At 44.4% G+C, this 12008-nt stretch overlaps 2 protein-coding genes and 2 long non-coding RNA genes across 6 annotated transcripts; all 4 read left to right on the forward strand.

Moving 5' to 3' along the window:
- Positions 1-443: 443 nt before the first annotated feature.
- LOC123475679 lies at positions 444-3487 on the forward strand. Its single transcript, XM_045178678.1, has 3 exons — positions 444-784; positions 832-2243; positions 2355-3487. Exons 1-3 carry the CDS (start codon positions 444-446, stop codon positions 3485-3487), a joined length of 2886 nt encoding a protein of 961 aa, XP_045034613.1.
- Positions 3488-7644: 4157 nt separating this feature from the next.
- LOC123475680 lies at positions 7645-8213 on the forward strand. The gene is made up of 3 exons (XM_045178679.1): positions 7645-7851; positions 7910-8024; positions 8080-8213. Exons 1-3 carry the CDS (start codon positions 7735-7737, stop codon positions 8211-8213), a joined length of 366 nt encoding a protein of 121 aa, XP_045034614.1. The 5' UTR covers positions 7645-7734.
- A 15-nt stretch (positions 8214-8228) lies between these two features.
- LOC123475807 lies at positions 8229-9141 on the forward strand. 3 transcript variants are annotated; one of them, XR_006651191.1, is made up of 4 exons: positions 8229-8240; positions 8582-8668; positions 8861-8947; positions 9011-9141. It is a non-coding gene; the product is annotated as an uncharacterized LOC123475807 (long non-coding RNA). The 3 variants fall into 3 exon arrangements; XR_006651193.1 differs by lacking the exon at positions 8229-8240 and adding an exon at positions 8335-8368; XR_006651192.1 differs by lacking the exon at positions 8229-8240 and adding an exon at positions 8432-8518.
- A 105-nt stretch (positions 9142-9246) lies between these two features.
- On the forward strand, positions 9247-10082 carry LOC123475808. Its single transcript, XR_006651194.1, has 3 exons — positions 9247-9486; positions 9548-9712; positions 9768-10082. It is a non-coding gene; the product is annotated as an uncharacterized LOC123475808 (long non-coding RNA).
- Positions 10083-12008: the final 1926 nt, after the last annotated feature.

Raw genomic sequence — 12008 nt, forward strand, 5'->3', positions numbered from 1 at the left:
TGCGGGCGAGCCAATCACGAGAGAGGTGGGATGGAAAACAACTGTCAAAACTGATCTCGGTCCATACTCAGGTTCAGCACTTGAATGGTTCACCTGAATCGACCTGTTCAAATCACTTGTGCACGATTCGAACTGCTCACCGGGAGAGAAGCTGGCCATTTTAAGAAGAAATCTTCAGGGGGACTGTCAAGATATCGTTTACGGATTAGGAGGAGGAGAGCCCGCTTATAAGGAAGCATTACATCGCCTCAAACAAGATTGTGGCAGAAGAGATGTCATGAGAGCTGCCCATATGCAAGCAGTAGAGAAATTGGATCCCGGAAGAGGAGCTCTACCCAAAAGGTATGCTGAGAGAATCAGAACACATCTGTTCGACTTAAGAAGAATTGGTGGCAGCAACTCAGTCGATATCATAGAGAAGATTTGCAGCAAACTCTCCGTACATGACCGACTCGCATGGAACGATTCGAAGCGATCCAGAGAAGAAACTAGAACCTTGGAGCAGTTTGGTGAATGGCTCTGTTTCAGAGCAGCTGCCTACAGGACTCCTTACGACGTCGCTTCAGATCAACAACAACAACCACAGCGAGAGCCCGGTAGGCAGCGGGCTCGAACGAACCATGTCGCCACCAACCGACCTCCTCACAAGTGCTACAAATGTCAGCAAGGTCATCGCATCGATGTATGTGAGTCGTTCAAATCCCTCTCCATTGAAGAAAGAATTAATTTCGTCAAACTACACCGCCTATGTTACGGATGCCTTCGTCCCTTCCATTCAGCGAAAGTTTGTCGCAGCTCTAAGATATGTGGTGTTAACAACTGTAAACGTAGACATCATTCTCTCATTCATCAAGAAGAGCCGATCAACCCGACCTCTGTGGAGACGTATACGGGCAGTACTGCCTGCGCCCAGATTGCTTCAAATCATCGAGTCGTCTTTGGAGTTCTTCGAGTCAACGTTCGGGATCGATCGGGCCGATGGAAAACAGCCAATTTATTCTACGATGAAGGCAGCGACACGTCGCTGGTGAGAGAAGGATTCTTACGCCGACTAGGATTCAAAGGCAAACCAATCCTACTCGAGATTTCTGGTGTCCGGGCGGAGATAAGTCATTTTAAGTCAGAACAAATTGCTCTTAATATTGAACTTTCATCTGGAGGAGCTGCTTGTGTGAACGTCGCATCTCTTCCCATCGTCTGCGATCCGAAACCCTTGACCAACTGGGCCGACAAGAAGCGCAACTGGATTCATTTAAAAGATCTACCCTTGGAGGAGAGTGGAGGTCGTATTGACATTCTACTGGGACTTGACCACAGTCATCTCGTCATTCCTTTGGACGTTCGCAGTGGAGCAGACAACGAACCCTACGCGTTTAAATTGAAATTAGGATGGATTGTAAGAGGAGTACTGGGAGAAGCTGATCCGAAGCAATCCGCCCGGATCAACGTGATTTCATCTTGCAACATATCTGACTTAGATACGGCCATTCGTCAATTTGCGGACACGGAATCATTTGGGACAGAATACAAGAAGGATCGGATGACCCCAGAAGATCAAGCAGCCATCGACATTGTCGCCGGAGGAACGCGACAACTGGAAGTAGGTTACGAAGTGGCGTTGCCATGGAAAGCGGCCTCACCTGGCCTACCCGTCAACCGCCAACTGGCCGTCTTTAGAGCCCCTAGCTTATTCAAGAAGTTCGAGAAGGATCCCGTCTACAAAGAAGATTATGCGAAGGCTATGAAGAAGTATTTTGAAAAGGGATATGCCGCTAAGGTTCCAGTGCTAGAACTCAACACCCCTAAACAGTATTTCCTCCCACATCATGGCGTTTATAAGAAAAGTTCAAGAAAGCTGAGAATTGTGTTTGACTCCGCAGCCGTTTATCAAAACCGTTGCCTTAATGACGCGCTTCTCAGCGGCCCTGCCTGGCAGGTTCAGCTTCCATCAGTTTTAATCCGTCTCAGAGAAGGAAGAATCGCCTTCGCAGCCGACATCGAAGCGATGTTTAGCAGAATTCGTCTCCGCCCAGAAGATGCAGCTTATCACCGCTTCCTCTGGAAGGAAGAAGGATCAGAAGAATTTACCACCTATCAGATGAATCGATTGTCATTTGGTGACAAATGTTCACCATTCGTCGCGATCGCCACCATCCGAAGAGTAGCAGACGATCATGGCGCAGAGAAACCGGAAGCGGTAAAGGCGATCAAGGAAAATATGTACATGGACGACTATCTGGACAGTGCGAGAGACCTAGACGAAGCCGTTAAACGCGCAAAAGATGTGAAGCAGATCCTAGTCCAGGGAGACTTTCATTTCCATTAATGGATTTCAAATGTTCCGGCATTTTCAGCAATACTCAATTCCGAGTCAACGATTACGAAAAGCGACCATGAAATAAAGGTTCTCGGAATAAGATGGAACACCGAACTTGATCATTTATCTCTTGTTATTGGTGGAGCAGACCATGTTATTTACAATCGATTCGGCATTTCAAGTTTCGTCTCCAGCATATTCGACCCTCTTGGATTCGCCTCACCATGGATCGTCAAGGCAAAGATCAAGTCCAGACAGCTCAGTACTAAAGGTGTCACCTGGGAAGAAATCATCGCAGAGGATGACCAGACCTGGTGGAGAGAATGGATTACGTCGCTCAACACGATAAAGGAAACGGCGATCCCACGGTGTTTATTCCCGGATGAAGAATTGATCACGAGTTCCGAGCTACACGTCTTCAGCGACGCATCAGAGGAAGCGTTTGCGTCAGATGTGTACCTGAGACATACCTACTTATCCGGCCAAGTCATCATTCATTTAGTGATAGCCAAAACCAAATTGGCTCCAAAGAAGGTTCTGTCCATCCCGAAGCTGGAGTTACAAGCCGCTTTGATGGGTGCAAGATTAGCCGACTATGTAACCAACTCTCTGACCAGACCGGTTACTAGAAGAAGATTTTGGACGGACAGTTCCTGTGTAAGAAATTGGATTAGGTCGACAGCCGCGTACTACAAACCATTCGTCTCTCATCGACTGGGGGAAATCCAAGTACTGACAGAGTCTTCTGAGTGGAGATTCGTACCCGGCCGTATAAATTGTAGCGATCTAGCCACCCGTTCGTCAATTGAAACCATTCCTGACGTTTGGTTCAAGGGTCCAGAGTTCCTGTATCAACCCGAAGAGGAGTCGCCCATCGATTTGCCCTGGATGTCCGTCGTGGAAGAAATAAAATCAGCCCGGACCTTCCTTGCCGAAGTTGAAATCCGCCCGCAAATGGACTGGTCATCTCTACAGTTCGGTCCAAACGATTTACAAAATGTTATCCAAGGGAAACCACAACACATCGAGATACTACAACGATGCCAAGAAGAATCGTTTGAAAGAGAACTACGAAGAGTGAAGGAATCAAAAGAGCTCCATTCATCGTCAAGCCTTCTTTCCCTCACACCGTTTATCGGAAAGAATGGATTATTGCGACTGGGTGGCTGAATCGGGAGAGCACCATTGCCGTATGAAAATCTGCATCAAATCATCTTACCGGGAAATCATCCACTCACCGACAAGATCGTCGACGCATTCCATCGCGGTTATCGTCACGCCGGGATAGATTTTAGCTCGCATCCGCGAACATTTCTGGATCGTGGGTGGAAAGGAAGCAGTGAGAAGAGCTAAAGAAAGGTGTTTGGAATGTCGGCGGAATCGATCGAAACTAGCTTCTCAGCTCATGGGAGAGCTTCCGTTCTACCGCCTGGAAATGTACACTCCGCCATTCACGCGAACCGCCATCGACTATTTCGGTCCGCTTTTTGTTGGTTTCGGTCGAAATCGCACGACAAAACGTTATGGAGTTTTAATCACGTGTTTGGTCACACGAGCCGTGTATCTGGACTTATCTCTTTCACTCTCAACCGTCGATTTTCTTATGGTGTTCAGAAGATTCATCGGTATCTATACTACCCCAAGATGTGTCTACTCTGACAATGGGACCAACTTTGTAGGTGCAGAAAAGGAGCTAGTGCAAAATGTCGAAACCCTAGGAAAAGATCAAGCTCTTCGCGATTTTCGTCCGGATCCGACGGCTCCGCCAATTGAGTGGAAATTTCAACCACCCAGCGCCCCGCACTTTGGTGGTGCCCACGAGAGCCTCGTCAAGTCAGCGAAAAGAGCGTTGTACGAAGCGCTAGATCAAGAAGCCAAGAAACATCGCTATTGTAACACCGAGGAATAACGCTGAGACTCAAGTAGCGATTAAGTTTGTATTCATTGTCGGTGCGCTCCCACACACACAGTACTAACAAACAGTTACAACTAGACTGGGGGCACAGCAAGGGACACACACAAGTATTTATGTACTAACGTAGGCCTCAGCTACCGGGAGAAATATCTGCTGACAAGACTGCCGGACATCTCGGGTAGAGTTGCGGTCAATAGCCGATACAGAAGCGCCGGACGTGACAACTAGTCCATGGGGCCTCAAATAACCGCGACATCTCCCCTCCCTAGATAGCGAGTCGTCCCGACCGCTATTACTTTCCTATAAGACTCTATATCCCAAAAACTCAACATACCATGGGGAACATTTGACCCCTCTACACTCTACAAAGACAATACCTTGCCAAACATCAACCGAGAGAGAGAGAGAAAAAAAAAAGTACATGAGTTCATAAAATAACATAAGTTGGGGGATTTTTCCACTTTCAGCAAGTCAACCGCTCCTGCCATCGAAGAATTTCCATGCAGTGTCGCTCTTCTCTACCAATTGGGTCTTCAACTTGGCCAAGTCCTCCCCTCTGCTTCTCCTTCTCCGGCTGCTTTCACGCCGCTCTTTTTCTTCTCTACATTAATTCCTCCAACATTCTCTCGATCTTTTCCAACCTCGTTTCTACCGTTGCATCTTGCTGCGATGGGTCATACGTGGGTTTTTCCTCCCTTCCCATAACTCCCAGCATTCTCTCGATTTTTTCCAACCTCGTTTCTACCGTTGCATCTTGCTGCGATGGGTCATGCGTGGGTCTTTCCTCCCTTCCCATAACTCCCATAGCCCACTCGTATTGCTTCCCTCGATCGGTCATCTCCTGGAAGCGTTTTACTTCTTGGAGAAACTCATTGCAGTTGGTGGGCTTTAAACTCCATAGTTTTTCTAGGACACTAGGACGCAAACCCTGCCAGAGACGTGCTAGCTTCGTGGCCTCAGCCATATGCGGATCTACCCTACGGCATAGATCGAGCACATCGTAGTAGTATTCTAGGGTCGATTCTTCACTTCCCTGCTTCCTCCCGCGCAGTTTAACCTCGTTATGTTGCACATAGTTTACGGGCGTAAACTGTGTTAACAGCGCTGATTTTACTCCTGCCACCACCGGGGCCCCTGACCACGCAGCGGGAAGGTTGCCTGATGCCTCCATGCATGCATACCATTTACCCGCAGCCCCTTCTAACGACAGCTCGATGTGGTCCCTGAGCTCGTTTTCACCCCACCGGTTGTATCTCCCCACCTTTTCGTAGCGATGGATCCAACTTACTACGTCTTCCCCATCCCGCCCGGTGAATGTGGGGGAGTCTGGAATTTAATCTGGGCCGCCATCCCTACGGGATTAAGGGGGTGCGACTACCCCAGCTACAACAGGATTTCTGGCGGCCCTGCTGCGTAGCAATCGAGCGCTTACCACCGAGGATCTGCGCCGAAAAGCCTCAAAATCCCACTCTAACTCCCCTTCACTGCTTTCCGAATTGGAGCTGTCCTCGCCGTCAGCCCACGCTACAGTTTCTTCCTCGCTAATACTAGCTTTATGTTGCCCCAAATTACTTTCTCTCGTTATTACCCGTGTACGGTCTTCCCACCCGGATAATCCTCCTGGCACACCTACACAGTCGTCCACTCGACTCCCGTTCCTTCGCACAAGGTTACTCGGGTTGAGGGTTTCGACGATACCACCTACAATTGCTTGATCAACCCTTGGCGCAAATCGCCCAAACTCGTCGCGAGGGCGTTGTCTTCCCCTGGCTCTACCAGCACCCCCACTCATCTACTGCCTTCTGACTATTTGTCTAAAGCCCGATCCTCAGATCGCCCACAACGGTAACCTACCGCCTCCCGACGAATGACTCTTCGTCTAAATCCGATCTTCCGATCGCTCACAACGGTAACCTACCGCCTCCCGACGAACGACTCTTCGTCTAAATCCGATCTTCCGATCGCTCACAACGGTAACCTACCGCCTCCCGACGAACGACTCTTCGTCTAAAACCCGATCATCAGATCGCTCAGAACGGTAACCTACCGCCTCCCCGACGAATGACTCTTCGTCTAAATCCGATCTTCCGATCGCTCACAACGGTAACCTACCGCCTCCCGACGAATGACTCTTCGTCTAAATCCGATCTTCCGATCGCTCACAACGGTAACCTACCGCCTCCCGACGAATGACTCTTCGTCTAAATCCGATCTTCCGATCGCTCACAACGGTAACCTACCGCCTCCCGACGAATGACTCTTCGTCTAAATCCGATCTTCCGATCGCTCCCAACGGTAACCTACCGCCTCCCGACGAACGACTCTTCGTCTAAACTCCCGATTTTTCAATCGTTACCGGCGGTGATCTACCGCCTTGCAGCGCACCACTGTCCGCCTCTACGCCCCCCTTAATCACCACTAGGTCCCACCTACCTCCCCAGAAATTCTTATGGCCGTCCCCGCGCTATCACATCCTAATCGCCTGTCACACGGCCGGTGCTGTGGCTTCGTACCCCAACAGTTTAAGGCGCATAGGCCAGTTGGGTCGACGACTCTCGGAAGCCCCTGACAGCCTCCGCCTCCGCACAACTAGAGCACAATAGAATGAAACAGCGCAAAGACTTACCACAAGTTCTGCATCTCCACCATGTAGATCATGTCACCCATCCGAAGAGACGATGCGTACGCTGTTATTCGAAGTGGCGGGATTGCTAAACACTCGCCCTCTCACGCAGCTAAGCCCTGATCCGTCCGATCCACGTCCGCTTACACCAAATGATCTGCTGAATCGTCCGTCAACGAGCCATTTTCCCACTGGCTCTTTCAAAGACGCCCTACCTTCAGAACATTATCGATGTTTGCGTCGTGCCGTCAACATATTTTGGGATCTTTGGAAAGGTCCGTATCTACAATCCCTTATAGCAAGAAAGAAGTGGAAGAAAGAAAAGAGAAACTTTGCTGTGGGAGATCACGTTTTGATTGCCGACCCGAATCAGCCAAGAGGAATGTGGAATCACGGAGTCGTTTCCGAGGTTTTCCCGGGACCCGACAATTTAGTTCGAGTCGTCAACGTTAAAACAGAAGCCGGCCAATCACTCCGCCCGATCACTCGCCTCTGCTTGCTTACACCAGCTGATAATTCCGTCCAGCCAGAATCCAGCTAGACGGACTTCGGGGAGAATGGAGCGACGGCAGAGACATTTTTGTTGTTGCTTAACCCTCGATGATTGCTTAACCCAAATTTCCCATCCCACTTGATTCAGACACAAAGACAGACGTATCAGCTGACTTTACTTATGGCCGAACGTCCGTGATCGAATTTGTTGTCTTTGTGCTTTGTATCAGGTAAGTCCTCCTTTCATTTGATTGCATCATTATATGTATACTGAGGGTTGTCTTTGTGCTTTGTATCAGCCAAATAGATGTCCATTAAGATATGCACGTGAAGAGTCATAATTATTGAGCTACGAAACAAATTTCTTATATTGAATATTCTAAATAGATGTGGTTAGCGTTGAAAACAATTGACAATCAACTGTCAAGAGGAGTGGTTGCGTCTTCTTCTTGGCGTTTCGATTTAATCAAAATGCTTTATTTCATAATGGACAGACAATCAATCGTAAGTCAATTTCACGACTTTGTTAATTGAATTATGTGTTTAAACTATTTTTATTAAGATGGTTCCCAGACGTGGTAAAAGAATTACGGCTGGGAAGCCAGCAAAAAACCTAACTTTTAGCGAGTCCTATCTGCGACAGAGATCAGTGAAGTCGAAAGTAAAAAAAGTCAGAGGTATTATATTGAAATTCCCAGTCTTGAAGTTTATAAATTAATTGTTCCATCATAGAAATAGGAATGTGTCCTCCAAAGACGTTGGCCAGAGTAGCTGTTGGTAAACCAAAAAACCAGCCGTTGAATGCTTTAATAGTTCAATTATCAGCCCACCTGTCATTTCATCCAACAGTTTACGGGAACAGTTAAGTGCTAACAACAGAAACCTCAACAATTGTGAGTGTAAATTTTACTCGTATAATCATTCACTTCATAACTATATGTTCTTGTATATATTAGTTCATGTCTCACCAGACAGCTCACCTAAGAGCAAACTAGTTTCAACAATAGAGACATCAACAATTGTGAGTATAAATTTTATTTGCTTGAATCATGCCCTTGCTAACTGTATATTTTCTTTGATTTAGATAATGTCTCACCAGACAGCTCACCTAAGAGTTTGCGTCAACATTCTCAACAGCAAAATCGTTCCAACAATAGAGACATCAACAATTGTGAGTATTAATTTTATATGCTTGAATCATGCCCTTGCTAACTTTATATTTTCTTAAATAAAGATAATGTCTCACCAGACAACTCACCTAAGAGTTTACGTCAACATTCTCAACAGCAAAATCGTTCCAACAATGGAGACATCAACAATTGTGAGTATTAATTTTTATTTGCTTAAATCATGCCCTTGCTAACTGTTTATTATCTTTAATTTAGATCATGTCTCACCACAGTACCTAGAATTTACGTCAACATTCTCAACAGCAAAATCTAAATACAATGTGGTATTAATTTTTATTTGCTTAAATCATGCCCTTGCTAACTGTTTATTATCTTTAATTTAGATCATGTCTCACCAGACAGCTCACCTAAGAATTTACGTCAACATTCTCAACAGCAAAATCGTTTCAACAATAGAGACCTTAACAATTGTAAGTATTAATTTTATTTGCTAGAATCATGCCCTTGCTAACTTTTAATTTTCTTTAATATAGATCATATCTCACTAGGGAGCTCACCAATAAGTTCAAGTCAAAATTCTCAACAACAAACTAGTTTTGCACCCATTTCTAGCACACCGGTCCATAAACGAACCTTAATTAAGGAGACACAATCGGATAGTAATTCCTTGAGGGTTTCCCGCATATCCCATCATAAAGGACACGGTAATTATTTTAAGATGTAATAATGAAATGTATCCTTAAAATGATTTTTGTTTTCAGATACTGAACAATCCGCTTCGAATATTAAGCTACCAAATGAGATCGTGGACTACCTAACAAAATCAATGGTCCGACAGGACGAGCTTTTTCGAGTAGTTCAGTCCCTGGTTGCTAGTAGACCAATCACTACGTCTGAGGAAGAACACGACGATTTCGTAGAAAAACTTCCCGATTTCCCTATTTCTTCTATGGAAGACTTTCTTTCATTGGAGAGGGAGCTGCTTCAAAAACGTTTCAAGATATATTTTGTAAGCTTATTTCCATTTTTTTAATGTTCTCATTTAAAGCAAGTTATTTTTTTCTATTAAGGTTCGTTACCTTATATCTTTGGGAGGTGGTACTCTTGCTGATTCTTCCAAGCTTTTATTAAGGCATTGCTTAGACAAGGTTGTTGCAATCGAATATAGCCACCAAGGAAAAGGAAAACTGAAAAAAAACCTTTGAACGCAACTGAATTTTACAAAGCATATAAAGGTAAAGTCAACTAAAATATTTTTAAAAGGTATTTATTCTTTATTATTTTTTTTAGTTGCACTTCGCAAGCGCCACAAGAAAATTTACGATAATTCAACGGTTAATAACTGCATTGTAAATTTCCTGCGTGGTTCAAAGGATCGCAAAGGCGGAAGGAACCAAAGGCGTAAGATTGCTGGAGAAGATGAAGAAAACAAAGAAAACGATAACATCACAGACGAAGAAAATGAAGACGAAGAAAATGAAGACGATGAAATTGATATCCAAGGGACTTCGGATGAGGACTGAAAATTTATATTAGTTGATCTGTTTTTTCAGTTTCCGTTTGTTCATTTTTTGTTAAAATAAGTAAATGTTACAAATACAACAATGACCGATGACTTCTTCTGTAATATATTCTTTTGCAAAATAATTAAGAATAAAAATAAAATAAAAAAAGTAAATACCGAAATTGGTAGGATACAGTGCATGGGTTCCGTATCGGTGCGACCTCGGTCGGGATATCGGGCCTACTCAGATCGGTGCGCCAAACTGAGCTCCAGCCGATATCGGTTTAGGTTGGCACGTGATATCGGCTAGGTACAAATGCCAACACGGTCCGATATCGGACCGACAACGTGTGTTACTTGGGAGAAAATAAGAAAAAAAGTAATGATACAGATAATTTTACTTTATCTAATTTTCTAGAGACATCGATAAGATTAGATAAAATAATGCGAAAAAACAAAAAAGGATGCACTACACAATTTTTTGCTGTTTCAAACAAATACGTCCTCGTCATCGACTTGATTCTCTTCCTCTTCTAGCATTATTTTGACAAAATGTTCTCACACCTGGAATTGCACCTCTTCTCATTTTATTGATTTTCAACCAATCACAATTACAATTAATATTAATTATTAGAGTTGACTTAGTCGTTACCACACACAATTACTTAAGCAGACAATAATAATGGATTATAATAAAGCAATTAGAACGTGCCTAATCCGATATAACATTCTATTTATTTTATATTATTAATTTATACATTTTTAAAGGAATGTAAATTGTCTAGTTATCTTAGATAATATTGTCACACTGGTTGTATTTAAACAAGCACAAACGAATACAAGGGAGACTTAAATCTAAACAATAGTTTTACTCGAACAAAAGGGGATAACCATTACCAAAAATTGGAGAAATGTCTGAAGACCTCTAGGGAAACCAGGGAACTCCTCTAACGGAGCCCAGCTCCGTGAGCTCACCCGATGGAGACTCCTCTGACGCAGATTCGGGGCAGTGTTTTATACCGTCGCGCGAATTACTCCCCTTCCGGACTGCGCATCTGCGCATCTTTCTTAGAGCGGACTTCTCCCGATAATTTCTTCACCACGATCGCAGTGTTGTCCAAGGAGCGGATGACTCATCTCTGCGAAGAGATAACCAATCTCCCTTTTCACCCGTGAAAATATCTTTTATATTTTAGAAAAAAATGAAAAAATAAGATAAAGATAAAGTATATTTTCCATTAATCTTCTGATAAAAAAGATATAAAAAAGATTTCGATTTTTTCTTATCTTGTATTAGCCAGATGCACATACAGGACCTGTATGGCCAGACATTGGTATGATGCCAATAAAACGTTCTACATGAGTCCCATCTTCCTGCACGTAGCAAAAGACGAAGGTAAGTTGATCCACGTGAGACACGTCGGGTGTTGAATCGAATACAATGGAATAGTATTTAGCTTATTTTAATTGGTTCATAATAAACTCCATTACAGCGTCTCCAAAAAGTTGAATAAACTCTTTACAAATAGTAGCCGACAAATAAGAAACATTTCACTTTCTTTTGTTGCCATACTGTTTGATGCGGCTAGGTAAGAATGGGTCATACTCAGTAATAAGTTCCAAGAATGCTAAGTAATTATCGTTCTTATTATGCAATAATTTAGCCTGTCACGTCTGACGTGACTGGTTTATTTATTACCACCAAAACACTCAAAAGGTACAGGGTTAGTCAAGAACAAGGGGAAAGTTTCTGGCCAGACTTGTCATGGGTGGTACATAGGTTATAGTGTTATGATCCGTCAGCCAGTCACGTCGGCTGCCCGGATATGGAAAGAACAATTAAAAGAAAGAGAGGAAGAACAGATCATGGATTACTCCCGGTTTGGGAGACATCGTTCCGGCGTCAAGTAGGGTTGTACGGTTACTGCTGTGGCACGGCTGACGGACGAACGGGGCTGGCGCTGCGAAATGGTGCTGGTGGGAAGGATGAAATAAGGCTGACGAGTAAGGTACTAAACAGTTTAATT

The sequence above is a fragment of the Daphnia magna genome, linkage group LG9 (genome assembly GCF_020631705.1).
Source record: "Daphnia magna isolate NIES linkage group LG9, ASM2063170v1.1, whole genome shotgun sequence".
Taxonomy (NCBI): Eukaryota; Metazoa; Arthropoda; class Branchiopoda; order Diplostraca; family Daphniidae; genus Daphnia; species Daphnia magna.

Coding starts and splice junctions, on each gene's coding strand:
- LOC123475680 (XM_045178679.1), top strand. CDS start 7,735: ATGTGGTTAGCGTTGAAAACAATTGACAATCAACTGTCAAGAGGAGTG. Junction 7,852..7,909: donor TAATGGACAGACAATCAATC/GTAAGTCAATTT, acceptor ATTTTTATTAAG/ATGGTTCCCAGACGTGGTAA. Junction 8,025..8,079: donor GAAAGTAAAAAAAGTCAGAG/GTATTATATTGA, acceptor GTTCCATCATAG/AAATAGGAATGTGTCCTCCA.
- LOC123475679 (XM_045178678.1), top strand. CDS start 444: ATGACCGACTCGCATGGAACGATTCGAAGCGATCCAGAGAAGAAACTA. Junction 785..831: donor GTCCCTTCCATTCAGCGAAA/GTTTGTCGCAGC, acceptor CTGTAAACGTAG/ACATCATTCTCTCATTCATC. Junction 2,244..2,354: donor CATGGACGACTATCTGGACA/GTGCGAGAGACC, acceptor CGGCATTTTCAG/CAATACTCAATTCCGAGTCA.